Here is a 25,851-nt window from a genome sequence, read left to right on the forward strand (position 1 = left end):
AGGATATAAACTCAATGCACAGAAATCGGTTGCATTCCTATACACCAACAATGAAGTGACAGAGAAATCAAGGAATCGATCCCATTTACAGTTGCACCAAAACCCATAAAATACTTAGGAATAAATCTAACCAAAGAGGTGAAAAATCTATACACTGAAAACTATAGAAAGCTTATGAAAGAAACTGAAGAAGACACGAAGAAATGGAAAAAGATTCCATGCTCCTGGATAGGAAGAACAAATATTGTTAAAATGTCAATACTCCCCAAAGTAATCTACATATTCAGCGCAATCCCTATCAAAGTAACACCAGCATTCTTCACAGAGCTAGAGCAAATAATCCTAAAATTTGTATGGAACCAGAAAAGACCCCGAATAGCCAAAGCAATCTTGAAAAAGAAAACCAAAGCAGGAGGCATCACAATCCCAGACCTCAAGCTATACTAGAAAGCTGTAATCATCAAGACAGTATGGCACTGGCACAAGAACAGACACTCAGATCAATGGAACAGAATAGAGAACCCAGAAATGGACCCACAAACGTATGGGCAACTAATCTTTGACAAAGAAGTAAAGAACATCCAATGGAATAAAGACAGTCTCTTCAGCAAGTGGTGCTGGGAAAACTGGACAGCGACATGCAGAAGAATGAGCCTGGGCCACTTTCTTACACCATACACAAAAATAAACTCGAAATGGATGAAAGACCTCAATGTAAGACAGGAAGCCATCAAAATCCTCGAGGAGAAAGCAGGCAAAAACCTCTTTGATCTTGCCCGCAGCAATTTCTTACTCAACATGTCTCTGGAGGCAAGGGAAACAAAAGCAAAAATGAACTACTGGGACCTCATCAAAATAAAAAGCTTCTGCACAGTGAAGGAAACAATCAGCAAAACTAAAAGGCAACCGACAGAATGGGAGAAGATGTTTGCAAATGACATATCAGATAAAGGGTTAGTATCCAAAATCTACAAAGAACTTATCAAACTCAACACCCAAAAAACAAATAATCCAGTGAAGAAATGGGCAAAAGACTTGAATAGATACTTCTCCAAAGAAGATATCCAGACGGCCAACTGACACATGAAAAAATGCTCAACATTACTCATCATCAGGGAAATACAAATCAAAACCACAATGAGATACCACCTTACACCTGTCAGAATGGCTAACATGAACAACTCAGGCAACAACAGATGTTGGCGAGGATGCGGAGAAAGAGGATCTCTTTTGCACTGTTGGTGGGAATGCAAGCTGGTGCAGCCACTCGGGAAAACAGTGTGGAGGTTCCTCAAAAAACTAAAAGTAGAACTACCCTATGACCCAGCAATGGCACTACTAGGCATTTATCCAAGGGATACAGGTGTGCTGTTTCGAAGGGACACATGCACCCCCATGTTTATAGCAGCACTATCCACAATAGCCAAAGTATGGAAAGAGCCCAAATGTCCATCGATGGATGAATGGATAAAGAAGATGTGGTATATATATACAACAATTACTCGGCGATCAAAAAGAAGGAAATCTTGCCATTTGCAACTACATGGATGGAACTGAAGGGTATTATGCTAAGTGAAATTAGTCAGAGAAAGACAAAAATCATATGACTTCACTCATATGAGGATTTTAAGAGACAAAACAGATGAACATAAGGGAAGGGAAACAAAAATAATATAAAAACAGGGAGGGGGACAAAAGAGACTCATAAATATGGAGAACAAACTGAGGGTTGCTGGAGGGGTTGTGGGAGGGGGAAAGGGCTAAATGGGTAAGGGGCATTAATGAATCTACTCCTGAAATCATTGCTTCACTATAAACTAATTTGGATGTAAATTTTAAAAAATAAAACATAAAGTTAAATTATAAAAAACAAAAACAAAAACAAAAAACTTCATCTTCCACATCTGAACTTCCCCTTCTTTGATCTGCCCTCAACCTGTCCTTCAGCACCTTCTCTCCTGACCTTCCCCGAGGAGTGCTGTGTGGTCACTTGCATCCGTTCCCTCTTCTCTCTCAGTGTCCCAGGCCTCTGACCTCCTTCTGAACATTGTGGGGCTGGCATGGAAGCCACTCTGCTGCCCAGTTCCAAGCCTGGGTGGCCTCCCTGACCACTTGCGCCCCTCCTGGACTGCCAGAATTCATGAGAGTAAGGCCCACACAAGGCTGACTGGTCAGCTGGTCCTGGCCTCAGCTGCCACTCCAACCTTTTACCCTCATTTCTCAGATCCTTGTGGAAACAGTCTGAACTTCTACCTTTTCTCAGTCTTCAACATCCTCTTTAGTTGATGGCATCACCAACCGCTTTCAGACAAGATTGGGGTCACCTGATCTGGGCTTCCTTATCTTCTCTTCTCTGTGGCACTACTGGTCAGAAAATTTCCCCTTTCTTCCTCTGCTTAGATGTGAAAGACTATAAATGCCACCACTTGTGCTATGAATCCCACGGCCTCCAGCACCTGTGTTCCTCCCACTATCCCCCTCTCTTCCTTTCATCAGCTCACCCTTAAACATGTGCTTTTCCATGGCCGGCAAACACTCAGGTCTCAAGCATCCCAAACAACTCTCCTCCACCCCCTCCCCCCTCCGCTCACAGCCTCCTAACATGCCACAGATGTTCAGAGCCTCTGCCCTCTCACCTCCAAGCTGGCTCATGTCTCCACCCTTCTCCATGGTTTCCCTCTAAAATCTCAGCTCGTCTTCTAACCTTGAGACCAACAGCTTTTCCTCAATCTTAGCATATTGTGCAGGTATAGACAGCATTAAATGTCCCTCCTGCAAGACCTTGCCACAGCCCTGCATGTGTGAGGCTGTGTCGCCCTAGCTCTCCCTTCCTGCCTCGACTGCTGCTGTATCCATCACCACTGTTCTCCAGTCCCAGGCTGTCTGGTACTTTCCTTTCTCGCTACCCACATGGTGCTATGCAAAGCTTCCTATCCTGGCAAGAGAGAGGAAAATCAGCTTGGGGTCAAGGGTATTGCTCTTAGGTTTACCTACGCCCCAGGCATTGACTCCATTTCCCATCATGTGGATATTTCATGGGCACTTTAAACTTGATTTATATAAAATCAAATGGATAGGGGTACCTGGGTGGCTAAGCTGGTTAAGCATCTGACTCTTGATTTCAGCTCAGGTCATGATCTCATGGTTTGTGAGATGGAACCTCAAGTCAGGCTCTGTGCTAACAGCATGGAGCCTGCTTGGGATTCTCTCTCTTCCTTGCTCTTGCGTGCATGGGCGCGCGCTCTCTCTCTCTCTCTCTCTCTCTCTCTCTCAAAATAAGTAAGTAAACAATAAAAAAAAACCCAAATGGATAGTTGTTGTCCTCTAAAACCAATTCCTTCTGTCCTTCATTTATCTTTTATTGGGTGTACCATTCTCCTAAGTCCTTAGAATCAAACGCTAGCATTGACTTTGAATGAACCCATTTCTGTTGATTTGTGCAAGTCTGCAGACTGTAGCTGGACCACCTGTCTTGAATTCACACTCACTTTTCCAGGTCCATCTTCAACATACTGCATTAGCCCTTGCCTTCTCTTAAGCCATGCCTGCAATGGCTTCTTAGTTGGGCCTCTTTCTCCTTCTCTGCTTTTCTCATACATTTACTGAGTGGCAGTACCAGTGGTCCAAAGACTGTACCCCAGCCTTTTAAAGGTACATACTAGGGGGAAGCATGCCTATGAACAGAGAAGGCTATGTTAGTCAGCTGAACGGCTGGGCTTAGGAAGGGTAAAGAGTAGGTGAGTTCAGTTCTCTCCCAGGTGCAGGCCAGAAAGGCTACAGAGAGGGAGAAAGGCTTGACCTAGGTCTGGAGAAAGGAAGATGTGTCTGGTGAGAAGAAGCAGGAGTCCACGTGGAGCAAAGGAAAAGCAGAGATGTAGAGGTGTGGCACCACATGATTGGGGCATGTCAGGGAGCTCTGCAGGCTGGTACCCAGGTTGCTGGAGGCAAAGGGACACGCGGTGGCAGGTCATGGCCATGAAGGGTGGGCACCATCCTCCTGATGGGTTTAGATGGACTATGTGGGCAGGGAATTGCTGGTTTATTAAAGGATGGGAGCAGGACAATGACACTTATTTGAGAACAGTCACTGGGGACCCGGTGTAGAGAGTGGACAAACTCCTGCTCTGAGCAGAGAGGTCAGCTGGGATGCCACAGACAAAGTCCAGATGAGAAACAACAGGGGCCAGAGCTCAGAGGAGAGGAATGGCTGGAGAGACAGGGAGAGGAGAGAAATGCCAAAGAGGCAGCCCAGAGAGACCTGACAAGTGACCTTCTGACAAGGTCAAAAAACCTGACATTTGAAAACGAGGAGGAAGGGGAGGAAGGAGTTGAGAGCTGGCGCTGAGACTTCTGATTTTGGTGCCTGGAGAAATGGGAGTACAGAGCTTATGAAAGGAAAAGGAAGTATGGGAAAAAATAACGTCTACTCTGCACACGTTAATGATGAATTTGAGATGCACATGGGACATACTCAAATGAAATCATAAGGCATTTGGGATGTTCTCTAGACCACTGCTATCCAAGAGAACTTTCTGTGATGAGGGAGATGTTCTAGAGATTTGTTATCCAATATGGTAGCTACTAGCCATGTAGCTATTGAGCACTTAAAATCTGGCTAGTACACCCGAAGAACTGAATTTTACTTCATTTTAGTGAATTTGCATCTTGGTAGCTACATGGGACTAGAGGCTATTGTAGCGAACAGTGCAGGCCTAGCAAGACACTGGGCCATAGGCGCAGATTCAGAGGTCACCACTGTATACGTGTTAGAGACTCCCTTGTACCAGGAAGTACTGAAGGTTTACAAAACAAGATGAAATTAGCTTCAGAAACAGATGGTAAATGAGGCAAAGGGAAAACGAGGGTAGAAGGGAGATGAGGACACAGTTGGTTTAGCACACCAGATGCTCAACATGAAACTGCTGTGTGAAATGTGAGCCGAGGAAAATGGCTGATCAAGAGGGAGGACCGTTGCTCAGGGAGGGCTTGTCAGGTGAAGCTGGACAAGGAGCGAGGGCTGGGAGCCCAGGCAACAAGTGAGGGGATAAGGGGCAAACAGAGGAGATGGAGAAGGAGAGGCCAAACAAGCAAGGGCAATCTTGACAAGGTCAAAGTCAACATAGAAATGGATTAGGAGTCTGGCAATTGGGAGGAATGATGAGCATGAGGTCTGAACATGAGTTGAGGAAATACAGACGGGAAGTACAATCAGTTCTTTCAGGAGGTGGACTGTACAGGGAATGTGAGAGAGAGAGGATGATTGCTGGTAAGTAAAGAGCTTCATCTTCCTAAGCATACAGCCACAAAAACGTTACTTCCTGCTCAGAACCTGCAATCATCAAGGCCTGTCATTTGAGGTTCTGAGATTCATCTTTACCTCCTGTGACCTCTCTTCACACATTTTATGGCCCACTCAAACCAGCCCAAAGACACCACTCAACAGAAAGATCTGTCACTGTTGACCAAAAGGCTGGAGGTGGGAAAATCATCAGAAGTACAGAATCTGAAGAAAAGACAAGTTAAGACCGAGCCCCCACCCTTAAAGAAAATCAGCAAACCTGTATTTAAAGATCACAAAAGATTTGCCAAGGTCACTTAAGGATGAAGGCTATTCTATTATTTATCACTCTGAATTGAGTACCAGTCTTGAAGTGGTGCAGCATGGCTTGCTTCCTGTAAAGTTAATTCTCTAAATCACACTGGACTGTACTCTGTGATTATCCTGAAAGCTTCCTTATCAATTTAATGATAAAATCTACCTTGTCTTCCAACATGCATTTTTCTCTGAACACAAAGATCAGAAAACGCAGAACCGTCTGTACTCTGACCAAGTGCCCTGGTACTAACAATGCAGTGGTTCTCACACTTTGGTGAGCTACTGAAACAGGATGGGGCCTAGGACTGTGTGTTTCCATTGCCTTCCCTGTACAGTTTTGATACCCCCCCAAAATTTAGGAACCACTGCCATGATGTCTTCTGTCGTACTCCAGGATTGGAGTCCCTGTACTTTGTTGCTTGTGGATAATGATGTCAGCTTCCACCCCATCTAGCGGCCTCTGCTCCAACCCTCCTCCTTCTCACCTGGGGATGCAAGTTAGGACAGTTTAAGGAAAAAAACATGATTTGGAAAGCAGAATCAAGATCTCTCCATCTGGAACCTTCTGTCTTGAAGGAGAACCTCATTTCATGAACTAAGTCCAAACTCCCTTGATAGTTCTAGAGTCCAAGAGGAGAATGGGAAGCCATTGGTAACATTTAGATCCGGGAGCTAGGCAGGAGTTTCCAGGTAGTCTTAAAAGAGCAAAGTTCCATCAATGTTAATTACATCTAGTAGAAGAAGCAGTCTCCTGAATACCTGCCACGCAGACCTATTTTCTGTTAATCTTTTGTCAATACCCAAACTCTAGAAACAAAGGTAAGTTGCTCTTTCTACCACAGCCTTTTATTTTTTTATTTGAGAGAGAGGAAGAGAGCCTGAGAGAGTATGTGTGCATGAGCAGGGGAGAGGGACAGAGGGAGAAGGAGAATCCCAAGCAGGCTCCATGCTCAGTGTTGACACAGGGCTCGAGCCCATGACTCTGGGATCACCGACCTGAGGTGAAATCAAGAGTCAGATGCTCAGGGGTGCCTGGGTGGCGCAGTCGGTTAAGCGTCCGACTTCAGCCAGGTCACGATCTCGCGGTCCGGGAGTTCGAGCCCCGCGTCAGGCTCTGGGCTGATGGCTCAGAGCCTGGAGCCAGTTTCCAATTCTGTGTCTCCCTCTCTCTCTGCCCCTCCCCCGTTCATGCTCTGTCTCTCTCTGTCCCAAAAATAAATAAACGTTGAAAAAAAAATAAAAAAAAAAAAAAAAGAGTCAGATGCTCAACCAACTGAGCCACCTAGGTGCTCTTCTACCCACAGCCTTTTACAGAAGATAGCAATGAAACTCTGAACAGCCCCATACCTGTCCTGTTCTTCCTTCTCCAGCCGTTCCTGCTCCTCCTGCTCTTTCTGTAGCCGGGCTTGTCGTCTCTTTTCAGCCAGGATCTTTGCAGCCTCTCCTGCATCAGTGGTGCCTGCCGTGGGCTTCCCTGAGGCTGCATCGGAGGAAAAGATCATGGGAAATGAAACAGTGATTGCACTCACATGAGTAAGCTGCCACTTGGAAACAAAAAATCCAACCCAATGGGTCATGGGAAATGCTGCCGTGACGAGCACAATCAGCCACTGACAAGTTGCAATGGGCCGGCTATGACCCTGAATGCATCTCCCAGTGGAGGGTAGTGGAAAGGTGAGGAGGAGAGACATGGTGGCTGGCACAACCCACAGGAGCCACCACAGCAGTGCCACTCTGGGTGAACTCACTGCATCTAGCACAGAAGCTTGAAGGACTGAAGGAAGACTTTCTCTGTGGGAAGTGCAGATGCTAGCTGGATGCAGCTCAACACCCCCATGAGCTTCCAAAGCCATGACCAGTGTCAGTCCCTCCTCCAGGGGACCCATAGGAGACCGAGGGGAAGGACTCAAGGGCAACGTGCAAGTCTGAGGAAAGAGCATGAGGTCATGAAGTTGTCCCAGGGAAACATCTCCTTCCCTCCCTCCTTCTCTCAAACATGAGACTCCCATGTGGATCCGGGCAGAGAGAGAACTAGCTTGGAAAAGCCAAGCTGCGGGCAGCATCAACAAGAAGGACCTACCTCCACTGCCCTCGGTCTTCCCTCCTGTGGCCAAATGCTTCTCCGTGACATGCTTGTCCACCACATGCTTCTCTGGGGCTTCCTCCCCATGCAGGCCAGCTGCCTGCTGGGCCAGGGCACCTTCCCTTTGTTTATTGCTCTTCTCTTTCTCTGCTTTCCTCTTGGGTGTTTCCTGGCTGGGAAAGGTGGGAGAGCGGTACTTCACAGGAGACCCTGGGTGTGGTGGCTTCACATTCTTTGGAGACTGTGGATATGCTTTTGAAGTTGTCCTGGAAAACCAAAAACATGCCCAGACGATGACTACTGGGCCTGACCAGAGAACCCTCCCTCTGTTCATAAGATACTTGGTTCCAAAAAGCTGAACAATTTCATCCTTCAAGAAGAACAAATGGAAGGCTTAGCACACACTCAAAAGTCCTCAAAGTACCAACACACTGTAACAGGAACATATGGAATCTACAAGGTATCCCTGGTGGAAGGGACACGATTTTAGGAAGCCCAGCTGGTAATGCCATGTCGTGACCTCATTTAAGTCTGACTGACAATGTAAGGATAAAATGTGAGGCATTGTCATACCACTTTTCAGTTGAATACTAGGGTTGGATCTGGCTTCAGCATATGGCAATGGATGAGCTGGCTCTTTTTTTTTTAATTGTGGCAAAAAACATGTAACAAAATTTACCATCTTAGCCATTTTTAAGTGTACAGCTCAGTGTCATTAAATACACTCACAAAATGATACAACTATCACCACCAGCCATCCCCAAAACCACATACCCATTAAACACTAACTCCCTATGCCTGCGTCCCTCAGCCTCTAGTAACCACCCTTCTGTTTTCTGTCCATAGGAATCTTACTATTCCAGATACATCACAGAAGTGGGATCATATAGTATATATATCCTTTTGTGTTTGGCTTATTTCACTCAACATAATGTCTTCAAAGTCCCCAGGTTCTTTTTATAAAAAAAATTCACCCATCGCTTCTCAGCCTTTTGGCTAAGATCAAGTGTATAAAAAAAAAATTCACCTTTACTGAAATATGATTGATATCCAGTTCCTTTTTAAATGCTGGGGAACAAACTCAGACAAAAGGTGGGGAGAGAAGGTGTCTTTCTTTTGAGGTTATCAAGGTTTAAAAGAATCTCTCCTGTTATTGGAAAGATGTGAAAGCTGAGGACAGCCTATTGTCACTCAGGGAAATAACACTTTGTTAAAATGCAGGAGCCTATGGGGGAGCCTGGGTGGCTCAGTCGGTTAAGTGTCCAACTTCAGCTTAGGCCATGATCTCGTGGTTCATGAGTACAAGCCCTGCACTGGGCTCTGTGCTCACAGCTCGGACCCTGGAGCCTGCTTCAGATTCTGTGTCTCCCTCTCTCTCTGCCCCTCCCCTCCTCTTGCTTTGGTCTCTCTCTCTCTCAAAAATAAATAAACATTAAAAAAACATTTTAAAAAATGCAGGAGCCTATCTTATGTCTGTTGAAGGAGCTTCAGAAGCTGGGTTTACCCAGATGTTTGCTCAAGGAGGTAGCATTTGCAGAGTTCCTTTATGAAGAACATTCAGTAATCTGTATATAAATTATAAATTGTCATTCTTGATCCTGTAGCAGATTGAACCATATGAAACTGCCAATATTCAAGTGTTTTTGATCTATGAAAACAGCAAAAAAAACAGCCATTCAACATAATATTAAAGGCCCATTTATTACCACAGGCTTAAAGAGTTACCTGATCAGATCCTGGTGGTAAGGGAAAACTATGATTAAATCAACACTGTACTTGGCCTTCAGCTGAAAAATCCTCAAGTGGTATGCGGATTAGGTAAGATACAGGGCAGTTTTCCAATGATGCTCTCATGCTAAAATGCCAACTCTGAGTACCCAGGAAAACATCTTCTCTTAGTAAAAGCCAGACTGAAGGCCACACAATATTGTGATCACCTGACCTGATTAATACAACTTGAACCTGATTTGAAATTTTTTAAAATTTAAATTCAAGTTAGTTAACATACAGTGTAGTATTGGTTTCAGGAGTAGAACCCAGTGATTCATCACTTACATATTATACCCAGTGCTCATTCCAACAAGTGCCCTCCTTAATGCCCATCACCCATTTTACTAAAAAAATAAAAATAAAACTGTCATGGTCATGGAGAAGAAAGGCTGAAGAGCTGTTCAAAGTTAAAGGAGACTAAGGAGACAAAACAACTAAATGCAGTGTGGGAGCCAGTGTTGGATCCCGGACTGGGGAAAAAGTGTTATAAGCGATCTCGCTGGGACAACTAGCAAAAGTTGCATATAGACTGTAAATTAAGTAATAATAACATGTCAAAATTAAATTTTCTGATTTTTATCATTGTACTGTGGTTACACAAAAGAACCTCTTCATTCCTGGGGGTAAAGGGTCATGATGTCTTCAACTTACTCTCAAATGTTCTGGGGGAAAAAAATCAGTGTGTGTGTGTGTCTATACAGAGTGAACGTGAGTGAGTTGGGGGATGGGAATGATAAAGCAAATATGGCTAAACATTAATAGGATGAAAGGCATACAGGAATTCTCTGTTCTAGTCTTGCAATTCTTCTGTAGGGCTGAGAGGATTTAAAAATAAAAAGGTGGGGCACCTGGGTGGCTCAGTCAGTTGAGCATCTGACTCTTGGTTTGGGTTCAGGTCATGATTTTACAGTTCATAAGTTTTGAGCCCTGCACCGGGCTCTGCACTGGCAGCACAGAGCCTGATTGGGATTCCCTCTCCCTCATTCTCTGCCCTTCTTCTGCTCTCTCTCTCTCAAAATAAAAAAAAAACACACTTTTTAAATAAAAAATAAATAAGCTTTTAAAAACTGATCTAAACTCAAATTATCCTCTACTAAAACTGAAAAAGTACAGGATTATAGACTGGATAAATGTATAAGTATGGCTATGAGGAAGGAGCATAAGTTAACATTTGTGATTATCCTTTTCAAGAAAATTTGCAGATAAGAATGTAAAAACTTATTTGAGAACAATGGTGGTGGCAAAAACAACTGGTAAACTGTCAAGGCAGGAGCCCCGATCCACAGTAGACACTCATCTGTAGGCAGGACTAACCACGCCATATATGCAGATGTATACAATGATGCCCAGTAATGACTGATTAAACATCTTCAACCATTGAAGGAATAGGCTGGCTCCAGGAATCTTCCATGAGCCCATGATTCTGAGTGGGAAGTACTTATTTGGGGCCATGCTGACAATCTGGTCTTAATTTTTCACTCATGTGGACACACAAAATCTACTTTGTTTCTCAAAATCCGTGATAAAGTGAAGTTAACCTAGGTTCCTGATACAAAATTGATCTCAGGCATGAGATCTCAAAGTGATTATCTTTGGCAGACTGTATTTTCTCGAGATGGTCACAAAAATATCTCTCCCGACTCAACATGATCTTTGGAGTTTCTTCCCCCATCCCACTGATTCTAGGTTGGCCTGACTGCTGTGACCAATAAAACAGAGCAGAGAAGGAATGCTGTGCCAATTCAGGGCCCAGTACTTAAATGGCCTGACAGCTTTCACTTCCTGTCCTTGGGAGAGACTCACTCTTGGGAACACTCCCTCCCTCTTGGAACTCAACTGCATGCTGTGAGATGCCTAAGTCATACAGAGAGGCTATGTGCAGGCACTCTTTTCTGGTTGTCAGCCCCCACTGAGCTCCAGCCAATAGCCAGCATCAACTGCCAGTCAGGTGAATGAGCTATCTCAGACCTCCAGCTCAGTCAAGCCCTAGGTAACTGCAGCCCCAGGTGACAATGAATCTATGATGGAAGACCACAGGTGAAAACCACCAGGTGAACCCAAGCCAACCTACAGAAAAAACACACAAAAGATCCCAAGAGAGACCCGCTGGTAAGCCAAAGTCACAGAGCTATGAGAATTAATAACAAATGGTTGTTTTATGCTACTAAATTTGGGGGGTTGGGTTGCTACATCAGCAATAGATAACTGAAACATTCCCCAGTGTAATGACCCAGGTGACTCAGAACATATTTCTAACAACCTGAAACCATTAGAGAACATTTCACACTGAAGAATTTGTGAGTACAGGCGGTGCCAACACTCAGAGGCAGCTACGGGCTGGGTGAACGCACTTGGCCACACTTGATTTCCTCTCTCTAGGTTACAAGAAGGAAGCTATGCTCCATCCACATCTTTGAGAGTGTTGCTGAAGCTAGTTTTCTAAAACCCATACAAGTACCCAACAATGCAAACAATGGAAATAAACTTGAGCGCTTAAAAGAGCAATGCCATTAATATGCACAGCCATGGAACAGTGGCTTAATTTATCTGAGATCCTGGAGTAGAACAATGTCCTGTCAGAGGCATTTATCACATGACCTGTCTGAGTTTCTGGTTGGGGGTTCAAAGGAACTAACTAAACCACCATTCAAAGCCACATTGCTTCCAGTATTCTTTAAAGATCACACACACTTGGTCTGCACAGAGAGAAGGAAGGTTGAAAATGCCACTCTGACTGGAATTTATTTTGTGTGTGACATCATTTTAAGAATCAAGCATTCTTTTTCAATATCGAGCGTACAAAAAATATTTATAAAACCTGAAGGTATGAAGAATGAGATAACAAATACCCATACACCTAACAACTAGTTCCAAAGAAAGACACTATAAATATGCTAGAATTTCCCGTGTGCCCTTTCTTGACCTCCTCCCTCACACCCCACTCAGAGGCCATCATTACTTTGCATTTTATATCTGCCATTTTCTTTTTCTAAAAATCATTTTAGCACATTTATATTCATGAAAACAAGCTGGCTAGTTTTGCACATGTGGGACCTCAATATAAATGTCATACTGCTGACATTCTTCTACAATTCCTTTTGCTGCTCAACACTATGTTCCTGAGATCTATCCATTGGTTGTGGGCAACTAGGATCCATTCTTTTCCACTGTTGTGGAGTCTGGCTGGATTTTCAAGAACTTATTTACAGTCTACCTGACCTCCCACATTTCTCAGACCTAGTCCATACCCAGTGTGGTTCAGCCATTAATTTTCACCTGGGGAGAAATTATCTCTTTGAGTGTCTTAAAAACCAAGAAATTTTTGCTTCTCCTTAGACCTCTCAACTTGGTAATTCTGATTTAGAGGTACTGGAGCAAACTCCTGTCCCCAGGGAACTTCCTTTTTTTTAAATTAACTTGTTTTATTTCTTATTTTTTTAAATTGACATCCAAGTTAGTTAGCATATAGTGCAACAATGATTTCAGGAGTAGATTCCTTAGTGCCCCTTACCCATTTATCCCATCCCCCCTCCCATAACCCCTCTAGCACCCCTCAGTTTGCTATGGAGACATATTTATGAGTCTCTTCTGTTGTGTCCCCCTCCCTGTTTTTATATTATTTTTGTTTCCCTTCCCTTATGTTCATCTGTTTAGTCTCTTAAAGTCCTCATATGAGTGAAGTCATATGATTTTTGTCTTTCTCTAATTTCACTTAGCATAATATCCTCCAGTTCCATCCACGTAGTTGCAAATGGCAAGATTTCATTCTTTTTGATTGCTGAGAAATACTCCATTATATATATATATATATATATATATATATATATATGTGTGTGTGTGTGTGTGTGTGTGTGTGTGTATATATATGTATATATATATATGTATATGTATATACCACATCTTCTTTATCCATTCATCCATCGATGGACATTTAGGCTTTTTCTATAATTTGGCTATTGTTGAAAGTGCTGCGATAAACATTGTGGTGCATGTGCCCCTTTAAGACAGCATTCCTGTATCCCTTGGATAAATACCTAGTAGTGCAATTGCTGGGTCGTAGGGTAGTTCTTTTTTTAGTTTTTTGAGGAACCTCCATACTGTTTTCCGGAGTGGCTGCACCAGCTTGCATTCCCACCCCAGGGAACTTCTTAAGGAGCTAATGATTCAGGTAGTTTTGACAGTACACAAGAAGTCCAGCTGTGTTAGAGTTTACTATTTTTCCTGCTTGCACTAGAGATGACATGTACAGGGCTCTGGAAAACAAGGTCATTCTATTACTTCTTCTTTGCTGAAGCAGCAGGAATATGCTGCAGTACAGTGTAGAAGCAGGTATCCCTCATCCTTTAAAAATTCCCCAGATGAAATGAATAGCCCAGAGAGGAGAACATTTAAGGGAATGATCAGTGAGAGAAAAAAACTCATGGTTGGCTCAGAAGAAAAGGGGAGGCAAAGGGCCTGAGTCCTTGGGCAAGAACAGTCCTAGCAACACCCATACCCACCAGCCAATCGGCTCTCACCCTCCAGACTCTAGTGCCCTTCTAGCTTCCATCGCACGGACACATCCTGAGCACCTACAATGCAACAATAAATCCCATTGGACCTCACCCTCGTGGCAGTCTAGCAGGAGATGATACAGTGCAAGAAGGCCTGCTCCCTTACTTCATGCAGGGCTCTGTTCAAATGTCAATTTCTCAGAGAAGTCTTCCCTGACCACCATATCAAGCCAGCTACTACTCCCCTCTACCACTCTATCATCTGACCTGGTTTTATTTTTCTTCGTGGAACTTCTCACCACCTGATGTATTTGCCTTTCACTGTTAGGTAAGCTTCACAAGGGCTGAGAACACTGGACAGAGAGGACACACTCTGTAGGCATATGATGAAGGAAGGAAGGAATAATAGGGGTATGTACATGAGGCTCTGTGAGCATGGAAAAAGGGGTAAATTCAGCTTTGGCTGGTTCTGGAAAGGATGACAGCCGAGCTGAGTTCTGAGGGATGAGCAGTTTAAGTTGGACAAGTCTCTCTCAGGACTAGGCCTGCAAGTGTCCTCACCTGCATCCCCAACTCTCCCCCACCTCACTTGCAGCCTGTTCTAGTGGAGACTTTTCTCACTTATTTGGAGGTTCTCCAAAACATATGGCACAGGGACTTGCATTCATTCATTCCACAAATATTTATAAAGCACCGACTAGGTACCCATTGCTGTTCTACATAGAGGGGAAGTTTTTAACATTTCTTTAAATTGAACTGCATTAAAAAAAAGTCTGGGATTTTAAGTCTCTTTGGTCAAAGTGAGCTTTTCATAAAATTCAGATGATATGTCCTTTAAAATATAAAATAGTTCCATACACATACACACACACACACACACACACACACACATATATATAACAGAATACTATTCAGCCATTAAAAAAATGGAATCTTTCCACTTGCAACAACATGGATAGACCTTGAGGTTATTATGCTAAGTGAAATAAATCAGACAAAGACAAACACTATACTATCTCACTTGCATGTGGAATCTAAAAAATAACCAAACCAAACAAAACCAAGCTCACAGATCCAGAAAACAGACTGGTGGTTGCCAGAGGGGAGAGGAGGGTGAGGGAGTGGATGAAATGGGTGAAGGGGGTCAAAAGGCACTAACTACCAGTTATAAAATCACTAAGCCATGGGAACGCAATGTACAGGAGGGTGACTACAGTTAATACTGTATATTCAAATAGTGTATATTTGAGAGTTGCTAAGAGAATAAATCTTAAAAGCCCTCGCAAAAAAAAAAAGAAAAAACATTTATATCTATGTATGGTGATGGATGATAACTAGACTTATGGTCATCACTTCATAATGTATACATGTATCAAATCATTATTTCGTCCACCTGAAACAAATATAGCGTTATCTATCAATTATATCTCAATTAAAAAACATAAAATAGTTCCTGAAACACACAATCAAGATTTTCAACATCAAAGACAGCACAGAGCCCACTGGTAACTTGCTTCCAAAAACTGAATTCTCATCTCTACAGAGGGCAACAATCCCCTTAGTTTACTTTAGTGAAATTTACAATGATGATGATGATGAAACTTGCCAGCTACTCTCCATGCAGGGACCATGATTCAAAATCCAGGAAAGACAGGGGTGTAATCTGGAAAACCCCCATATGAACGGGCTTTTCTCTCTGTTAATGTCCCACACTAACACCAGAGTAGTGACACGTGAATGGGGTTTGCAAGAGAGTAATATCACAACCAAAAACAGGCAATGTGAGCACAGAAAGAATGCAATGGACTTAAAACAAAACAAAAACTTGATACTATTAACTCAGCAATACCTTATGTAAGGATTTTAATTATAGAAGAAAGATATATCAATAACAGTCTATAAAAACCATAGTGTTCTCTGAACAAAATAATAATAATAGAGAAAAAGTCTCTGTTAGAAAGCAACAAATTAGAAATATGAACTGATGTCACTCTGAAATATTTTAAACAAATTCCCATTCATTAAATTTGTTTTATCCTATGTTCTTTGAAAAAAATTGATGTACTAAACAAGTGTCACATGATTCTCTCTATATAAAGAGTTTCCCATTTTCCCAAATTAAAATTAAAATCATATTTCTCTTTCTTTCTCAGTAAGGACAACTGAAGATGTTTCCATTCTACTGGACTGAGTTATTTCCTGAGTCATTGTTGTTGGTTACTGTAAGAAAAGTATTTTAATGACTTAAGAGAGTGGTTACAGTGTGAATTTGTTTTTCAGTTACACAGTTTCATTGGTGAGTTCATCTAATTCTTAACAAAAAAAATACATAATGGCTTCATTTAAAAAAAAAAAAACATACTGCTGATGGTGGCTGACAAGTTATTATTGCCTCTCTGTTGAAGACACAGATGAGGGAAGGAGAGAGTGAGTGTACAAACACATGAAGTTGAGCATCCAAGCACAATGTAATCACTCTAGATGCAGGTGTAAGAGAGTATCAGAAAAGCCGAATGGAACTGATGGACCAAAGGAGAAAATTCTGAATGATTCATCTCAGTAAATCAGAATCTCATACTTAGCAGGCAACAAACCCCTGAAGGCTGAGCCCATCACTTATCCCAAAGATACACAGACAGTAAATGATATAACTCAAGGTCCAGCATTCCTCCTGCTTGCCTCTTGGACTGGCCACGACTCACGTGGCAGCAGGAAGCACATGCTGCACCGTACAGAGCCCCACCAAACTGCCTTAATGGTCTGACTGTGGCAAAGCAGAAAGATGCTTACTTGGATGTCACTGGAGAGGATGACCGCTTAGAAATGCTTCCTGGAAACTCACATCTTCTCAGAGGAGACCCGAGGCCCACGCTGGGAACGGAAGCTGTTGTTCGAGGGCCTCTCTTCATCTTCTCTGTCTGAAGGGCACACAGAATAGGTCAGCCATGGCCCATAACTGGCAATACTTCTACAATTTCTATAAACACCTCAGATAAAAGTGATACATAGCTTTCTTTCAGAAGATCTATATGAAGCTACAGTGCTTCCCACAATGGGCATATCTGCAGGGAAGCACCATGAGATCATCATAGTGAGCTCATCCAATAAAAAAAAAAAAAAAACCACTTCCATCCCAAAATGCAAAGACTTTCTATTCTTTGTTCTCTTGCAAAAAGCTGACAACATAACGATGCAATGATTCTGGACATATAGAAACTGGATTACTCGGGGAGGCTGCATGGCTCAGTCAGCTAAGCATCCGAGTCTTCAGCTCGGCTCAGGTCATGATCTCACAGTTCGTGGGATAGAGCCCTAAGTCAGGCTCTGCACTGACAGCTTAAGATTCTCTTTCCCTCTCTCTCTGCCCCTCCCCCACCTCAAAATAAAGAAATAAACCAAAAAAAAAAAAAAAAAGAAACTCCATCACTCATCATCAGGAAAATGCAAATCAAAACCGTCATGAGCTATCACCTCATACCTATCAGAATGGCTAAAATCAAAAACAAAAGAAACAACAGGTGTTCACAAGGATGTGGAGAAAAAGGAATCCTCATGTGCTGTCGGCAGGAATACAAACTGGTGCAGCCACTATGGAAAACAGTATGGAGGTTCCTCAAAAAATCAAAAATCCAGTAATTCCTCTAATGAGTATTTACCTAAAGAATACGAAAACACTAACTCAAAAAATATATATATGTACCAGGGGTGCCTGGGTGGCTCAGTCATTTAAGTGTCCAACTTTGGCTCAGGTCATATCTTGCAGTTCGTGAGCTTGAGCCCTACGTTGGGGTCCATGCTGTCAGTGCAGAGCCTGCTTGAGATTCTCTTTCTCTCTTTCTCCTGCTCTCTCTCTCTCTCTCTCTCTCTGTCTCTCTCTCTCTCGCTCTCCCTCCCTGCCCTTCCCCCACTCGCAAACACTCATCCTGTCTCAAAATAAATAAACTTAAAAAAAAAGATATATGCATCCCTAGGTTTATTGCAGTTTTACAACAGCCAAATTACAGAAGCAGCCCAAATGCCCACAGATAGATGAATGGAGTATGTGGCATAAATGTCCAAAAAAAAAAAATAATATGTGGCATATATATATAATGGAGTATTAGCCATAAAAGAGAATGAAATCTTGCCATATGCAACAACATGGACCGATCTAGAGGGTATTTTGCTAAGTGAAATAAGTCAGTCAGAGAAAGACAAATACTCATACGTGGAATTTAAGAAAGAAAACAAATGAAGACAGAAAAAAAAGAGATAAACCAAAAAACAGACTCTCAAATACAGAGAACAAACTAGTGGTTGCTGGAGAGGGGAGGAGATAGGCCAAAGAGGTGAAGGGGAGTAAGTGTATACTTACTGTGATGAGCACTGAGTAAGGTAGAGAACTGTAGAGTCATTATATTACACACGTTAAACTAATATAACACTATATGTCTGGACTGGAATTTAAAACATTTTTAAAAGAAAAAAACTGGGAAGAGTACAAAAATATATAATCACTCAAAAAAACTACAGGTGGAAATAAATGTGGTACACTCAGGACAGTGAGCTGTGGACTCTTAACAGTGTACCTGGTGACTGCAACCCCATAGACTTGTCCCTCTATGTCTTCTCCATGGTCTCTGGTCAGCAAGAGGCAGTAGGCATGGCCTCCATGCCTGGCATGTAGCGGGGGCTCCACAAGGGTGGTTCCCTTCTCTCCCCATTGCACTTCTCCACAACAAATCCTCATTTGGCCCTCCCGCTCCCACACACGTTAACCCCCTTCCACAGTAATTGATTTTTTAGTAAAACCCAAGGGTCTAACACACTTACTTCTCATGTAAGAACCTCAGGGTCACAGTGGATTTTAAAAATACAAATGGTGGGGCGCCAGGGTGGCTCATTTGGTTGAGCATCCAACTCTTGATATCGGCTCAGGTCAGGAGCTCACAGTTGCTGAGAATGAGCCCCCACACTGAGCTCAGCTTGGAGAGCGGAGCCTGCTTGGGATTCTCTCTCTCACCCTTTCTCTCTGTCTGTCCCCCACTCATTATCTCTTTCTCTCTCAAAATAAATAATCTTTAAAAAATCTTAAAAATACATGTAGTATTATAAAAAATGCCCAACAGTACAGTAATGTGGTATCTTTAAGACAAGTCCACATGTTTTTGATGCTCCTTGAGTGAGTGTGGGTTGGTCTCAGTGACCTGTTTTTAATGAACAGCATATGGCAAAACAATGGTATGTAACAGGTGAGATTAGTGCATAAAAGGTGCTACAGCTTTTCCCTTGTGCGTGAACACACACACACACACACACACACACACACACACACACAGCATGCGCTCGGTCTCTGTCTCAGATTTCCTGCTCTAGAGGAAGGCAGCTGCCATGTCATTTGGACACTCAAGCAGCTCTATGAAGAGGTACACACAATAGGGAACTGAAACCAGCAGCCATGTGAATGAGCCATTCTGTAAGAGCCCCAGCCAAGCTTTCAGATGACTATAGCTCTGGCCATCATCCTGACCACACCCTCATGAGAGACCCTGAACCAGAATTACCCAGCTAAGCCATCCTCAATTTTTGACCCAAAGAACCAGTGCAGTAATAAACATTTGTTTCAAGCAGCTAAGATTTGGGGTGATTTGTTATGCACAACTGATAACTAAAAAAAGTAGTATGGTATGTATAATTTCTAAATAAATATACATAATTGGGAGTACCTGTTCAACTTTTACTGATGGATCAGTATTATGTCAAAAATGTTTGAAGGCCACTGTTATGGATTGAAGGCTGACCTAGAACCTTAGTTCTAGTCGCCGCAGAGGCAAGACTGGCCCAGAATCAGACATTCTTAAAAGCAGAGAGAGGACACTCAGAGCATTCTTTTTGACTCCTGTTCTCCGGAGGGCAGGCTATAATAAGGACAAGGTCTTTAGGAAGTTGTTCCAAGGCACTAAGATTTAGGAAGATGCAAAAAGTTAAATGGTTTTCCAAGGATGGATGAAATTTTAAACCAAATTCACCACTTGAGCAGTCTCTGGAGATTGACAGAAACAGAGACCCCAGGTTAAGCACAGGGAATGATCACACTGTTAGATAAACCAGTCCTGAGGTGAGTGAGTGGGTTTCAACCTACCGGAGAGGCCTCCGCTCCTGCAGGGGCTCCTTTCCCAGAATCTCCTGTGCCAGATGTAGATGTAGTCTTCTTCCTCTCAGCACTCCGAGTGGGAGAAGACTTGTAAGAAGATTTAAGAGGGCCAGCAGGAGCTACACGAGGATAGGCATGGGATACTAGAGAGTTAAAATATCACAAAGAGACAGGGAGCACAGGTGGAAAAAGTAGGGGGAGCAGAGAATTGGGAAGAACACATTTCTGTTAAAATGTGACATGGGCAATGCACATTCTCCAAATATCACCAAACTTTTTCTAGTATATATGCAGAATAGACGCTATCTTGAAAGACTCCCATACTCAATGCTCAAGAGCCCAGTTAATTTCATGAGTTCAAAGTCTGGGCTTTGGAACCAGACAGAACTAGCATTGTCACCAAACAGCTAGATCACTTTGGGCAGGTTACTTAACCTCTCTAAACATCAATTTCCTTGTGCAGTTCAAGAGTTAACACAGCAGGCCTGACTACTGTCTTTGGAGAGGCCTACTTACAAGATTGGCCCCTGATCAACACCTGGGAACTTAGATTTCAGAAGGGCTCTTACCCTCTAACTGACCAGTAGCTCACTGTGCCTCTGCTATTTGTATAAACAACATGACTTATTGTGGAATTCGGGTATATAATTGACAGAGGGTGCCTATGTGACCAGCCCTCAATGAAAACCCTGGGCACCGAGTCTCTAACGAGCTTTCCTGGTCGGCAACATTTCACATGTGTTATCACAGCTCGTCGCTGGGGGAATTAAGCACGTCCTGTGTGACTCCACTGGGAGAGGACTCTTGGAAACTTGCACCTGGTGTCCTCTGGACTTTGCCTGTGTGCCAGTTCCTTCTGCTGATGTGCTGTGCAGCCTTCCATTATAACACATTACGGCTGTGAGTGCCACCATATGCTGAGTCCTAGAAATCACAAAACCTGGGGCTGGTCTTGGAGACGCTGATACAATTGATGCGAGAAGCAGGAACTGTGAGCTTGACCCTGATTCATTGACATATGGTAAAAGTGGTGTTTGAAAAACAAAGGCTGAAGGGATGGAGGATGGTGACCTTCTGATGCCTGGTGGCTATGGAGTCAGCTACCATATCACACAGAAGCCAACCTGTTGTGTGTTGCAAGAGGTGAAATACCTATGCTATTTGAAGATAACCCATCCAACTCCAAGAGCTGGCTTGCTGGATCCCCTGGCTGCTTTTCGCCACACTGGCTAAAGTAAGGGGAAGTAAGGGGAAAAATACAACCCAGGTGATGCCTTTGGTTTTTGTTTTCTCCCTCAAGCAGGAGTGAGGCACAACCTCCTTGTTCTTTGCCATCAGTGGTTTGGCTGGAAATTAAAACTCTAAGTACTGGAACCAGAACAAACCTTCCTACCTGATTATTTTTGTGCTGACTTTTGTATAATGGAGCCTCTGGAAAAAGGGAGACATGACAAGAGAGCAATCTCCAGACAGAGAGATACATATGGAGTTTTAAAAATCAAGCCAGGACTATTACAGATACAGAACACCCCTCCATAGGGCCTAACCTGTGAAAGTATCACGGACACTGGCTGCACCATCTGCATCATAGACAAATGCTCACGGGAAAGAGCTTGTTTTCTGATGGGACCATCTGACATGGGACTGCTGGTCAGCTCTTAATTTCTGATGCAGAGCCTAATTATATTCCTAACTTGTGATTCCTGCCACAGCTGTGAGCTGGGACAGAGTACTCACAGGGAGTATGACCCCTTCACCCAGCCCTGATTATTAGACTCAACACCTGCTGACAAGATTTTTGGTATTTGACTTTCTGGGATGAAAGTTTGTAACAATGGACTGGGAATCTGACTCTACTTCCCTCCCTTCCCTTTCTCCTGCTACGCACACTTGAGGAAGGCAATTTGTTAAATGCACCTGTTCCCAAGGAGGGATTGCTTTTTTCTAGGCTATTCATTGCATAAATTAATAAGATTACAGAGATGGCAGTTGATGCAAACCTATCTTGAAATTTTTTTTGAAAATTCAGGATTTTGTTCCTGAACATGAGTGTCTTTCTGGTTAAGTTAAAATTTTTTGTAAAAATGCTCTTGTCCTTCTGACATTCAACCTTTCCTTATGAAAGGTCAGTTTAAAAATAGACGATGACTGAGAAAATGTAAAGTTTCAATTACTGAATGGGGAACGCTGGTAACAATAAAAACAACAACAACAACAACAACAACAACAACAACAAAACCTAGCACCTGGAATGGTGCCAGGGAGGGGAAGGACATTTGTGATTTCTATTTTCCAGAACTGTTCCTGAGAACTCTTCCTTCTTCTGGAGGAAAAACCATGCTGCCTGTGCCAGCTGCTGTGAGTGCTTCACATTGCAAGTGGACTGCTGAGCCCAAGTTGCATGTAACAGTGGGACCGTGAACCACAGGGTGGGCCAGTTCCTGCAAAGTCCCTAAAGAACACCTCCACATGCTGTCCACACTCAGCAGGCAACGAACTTGTGTTGTTGACAGAACTGTTTAGAACTGGCCACCTCACTGGGGCGCCTAGGTAGCTCAGTCGGTTAAGCATCTGACTTCAGCTCAGGTCATGATCTCACACTCCATGAGTTCAGGCCCTGTGTCATGCTCTGCACTGACAGCTCAGAGCCTGGAGCCTGCTTCAGATTCTGTGTCTCCCTCTCTCTTTGCCCCTCCCCAGCTCATGCTCTGTCTCTCTCTCTCTCTCCCCCCCCCCTCCTCAAAAATAAATAAAAATGAAAAAAAATTGAAAAAGTAAAAAGAACTGGCCACCTCAGGCAGTCCCTCTGAAAACAAGGACCCAACTGAATTCCTTGGGCCAGATTAAGAACCCTGGGGCGGGAAGACCCTTGGTGGGAAAGACACAAAGGGGACAGGTTGCCCTGTGGTGGCCAACCAATGTATGTCCTGCTGGGGGCTCCCCAACACTGTAAACTGTCTCCAGGGGACATGTGTGCCCTCAGGGATTATATTTCTTAAGTTCTGACTACTGTGATACTGCCTCAGCCCTGAAAGACTCTGGGACAGCTTCGCCTTACTGGTCATGGCCAGGCTGGTCTGGACCTGAACTGATGCCTTGGGCCAGGTTAAAAAAAAGAAAAAAGGTTCATAGAGAAACTTACGGAGGAAGTTACCTGGCTTTCTAAGACAGACCTTTATGGCTAATGGTCTGTGTTTTAACTGGCTAAGTTCAGAACCTCTAAAGGGCGTAAGTGAGGTCAATACCATAGATTGGCCTCAGCCTGCTGTATAGAATCCTGCTGATGACAATTCTGCTGTAATGGTGCCTTCAACAAGGACCAAGGGGATAGACTGTGCAGAAAAGAAATACATAGCAGGTCTGACTGCTGTCCTTGGAAAGGCTGGCTTACAAGGTTGGCCCGGGCATCAGGGAATCTGGATTTCGGGAGGGTTCCCACCATTAACTGGTAAGAGTAACTAGCTCACTGTGCCAAAGCTGTTTGTACAAATAGCATGATTTATCCTGAACACTTGCTTTCCTTCTGACAGTCTGGAATTTGGGTATGTACCAGGCAGGGGGTAGCTACGTGACCATCCTCCAATAAAAACTCTGGGCAGTGAGTCTCTAATGAGCTTCCTTGTAGGTAACACTTCATACATGTCACAACTCATTGCAGAGGGAATGTGCCCTATGTGGCTCCAGTGGAAGAGGACTCTGGAAGCTTGTTCCTGGTCTTTCCCAGACTTCATCCTATGGCCTTTTCCTTTTGCTGATTTTGTTCTGTAGCCTTGCACTGTTATAAATCATAGTTGGGAGTACTCCTAGAGAATCACTGACCCTTCAAGTGGTCTTGAGGACTTCCTGACACATTCCTTGTTCTCAAAAGGGAGACCTTCCTACTTCTCAGGCATTTTTTCCATTTAAGAGATAATTCATGTACCACAAAATTATCCTTTAAAAAGTTCACAATTTAGTGGTATTTAGTATATTCACAAGTTGTGCAATTATAACTATAGTTAAATTCCAGAACATTACCCCCAAAACAAACCCTGTACCCATTAAGCATTCATTCCCCTTCCCCATTCCCTCAGTCCCTAGCAACCACTAATTTACTGTCTTTCTGGATTTGCTTATTCTGGACAATTCATATAAATGGAATCACAGAATTTGTAGCATTTGTGTCTGGCTTCTTTCACTGAGCATAATGTTTTCAAGGTTCATCACATAGCATGTATCAGTACTTAGTTTCTTTTTATAGCTGAGTAATATTCCATTTTATGGATATACCACATTTTGTTTACCCATTCATCTTTTGGACATTTGGGTCATTTCCACTTTGTGGCTAATATGAATAATGCTGCTAAGAACTACTCAGGTACAAGTTTTTGTGTGTTTTCAATTTTCTTGGGCCTGTACCTAAGAGTCCAGTTGCTAGGTCACATGGTAACTCTATGTTTAACTTTTTGAGGAACTTGCCAGACTGTTTTCCAAAACAAGTACATCATTTTACATTCCCACCAGCAATTTATGAAGGTTATAGTTTCTCCATATCTTTGTCAACACTTACTATGTTTCCTTTTTTCTTTGAATTTTAGCCATCCTAGTAAGTGTGAAGTGGTATCTCATTGTGGTTTTGACATATATTTCCATAATGTCTAATGATGTTGAGCATCTTATCATATGCTTATTGGCCATTTCTTTATCTTCTTTGGAGAAATAGCACAATTACTCAGAAACTAGTAGGTTGCTTCTAGAAATCAGAAGTAGATAAAGGATTATATGTCATGTCTATGTCATCTAACTGAATACACTATCTTGGGAACTAAGACCACACCTGCCCTAATGTGGACACAATGTTGCTAATCTGCAAACAGAGAATGCCAGCCCTCATTAATCTTGCTATGACAATTTGATCCGATTTGGTCAAGAAAAGGTTTTCATAGGGTGGCCTGGAATTTCTCAGACTTCAGTGTATCTGTCTTCCTTACAAGCTCCCAGGTGATACTCATGTTGATGGTCCATGGGCCACCCTTTGAGTAGCAAGGCTCTAGACATTTGATCTCTTACTATTGTAAACATTGTCCTATCTCATTTAATTCTCATGACAGTTTAAAGTAATTCAATTTTATAGATAAGGAAATTTAGCCTTAGAGAGGTTAATGAATTTACCCAAAGTGGAAAGAGCTAGTAAGTGGTAAATCTGGTTATGGTATTCCAGACATTGTGGTTTATAGGCTACGTTGCCAAATCACTCTTTAAAAAAGTGTACTCACCTCCATAGCTCATGAAATAGATTTTTCCCCCTAATCCACATGCCCTCAATCATAAAATAATTTACTTACCTCTGTGACACTTAAAAGAAAAACAACCATAGCAACAGCAAAACACTGGTGGGTAGAAAATGTGATTAACCACTGAAGACATTTCACAAAGTAAGCAAATGGGAAACAAAATACAAAAATTCAGGAATAGTTCATAGATCAACCAACATCACTTTGGGCACTTTTCTCAGTGTCACCAGCTTGGCCTCTTTTACCTGAGTCACTGGTTTGCTCAGAGAGCATGAGTGTACTTCTGCTTCTGGCTAAAGAAGCCTGTGTGGGAGTCAACAGTCGCATAACAAGAAAGGTTTCCATGGGACTAAGGTGTGTGCGATGAGCTGAGGGATGGAATCAAATGAAAATTTTAAAAAGCAAAATTAAAACAAAATAAAATGTTTAAAACAACACAGAGAATGATGCAAATTAACTTTTGGGTGGCAGAATGAATGTGGAAAATAAAAATATTCTAGCAA

The 25,851-nt window shown here is 42.9% G+C and overlaps 1 protein-coding gene across 7 annotated transcripts in view; it reads right to left on the reverse strand.

Moving 5' to 3' along the window:
• The window catches only part of MAP7D2 (MAP7 domain containing 2), a 108,771-nt gene that overhangs the window by 15,781 nt on the left and 67,139 nt on the right, over positions 1-25,851 (reverse strand). For 6 of the 7 annotated variants that reach the window (XR_007149043.1, XM_047844651.1, XM_047844653.1 and 3 more), the window contains 5 exons: positions 25,594-25,716; positions 20,064-20,218; positions 16,733-16,860; positions 7,677-7,945; positions 6,944-7,076 (listed from right to left, as the gene is read on the reverse strand). Coding sequence is in view for 6 of the 7 variants with exons in the window: in XM_047844651.1 (XP_047700607.1) it covers positions 6,944-7,076; positions 7,677-7,945; positions 16,733-16,860; positions 20,064-20,218; positions 25,594-25,716 (808 nt within the window). In the remaining variant the exon portion in view is untranslated. The remainder of the gene's footprint in view (positions 1-6,943; positions 7,077-7,676; positions 7,946-16,732; positions 16,861-20,063; positions 20,219-25,593; positions 25,717-25,851) is intronic. The other variant, XM_047844652.1, reaches the window with a different exon arrangement.

Source organism: Prionailurus viverrinus, chromosome X (genome assembly GCF_022837055.1).
Source record: "Prionailurus viverrinus isolate Anna chromosome X, UM_Priviv_1.0, whole genome shotgun sequence".
NCBI classification, from domain to species: domain Eukaryota; kingdom Metazoa; phylum Chordata; class Mammalia; order Carnivora; family Felidae; genus Prionailurus; species Prionailurus viverrinus.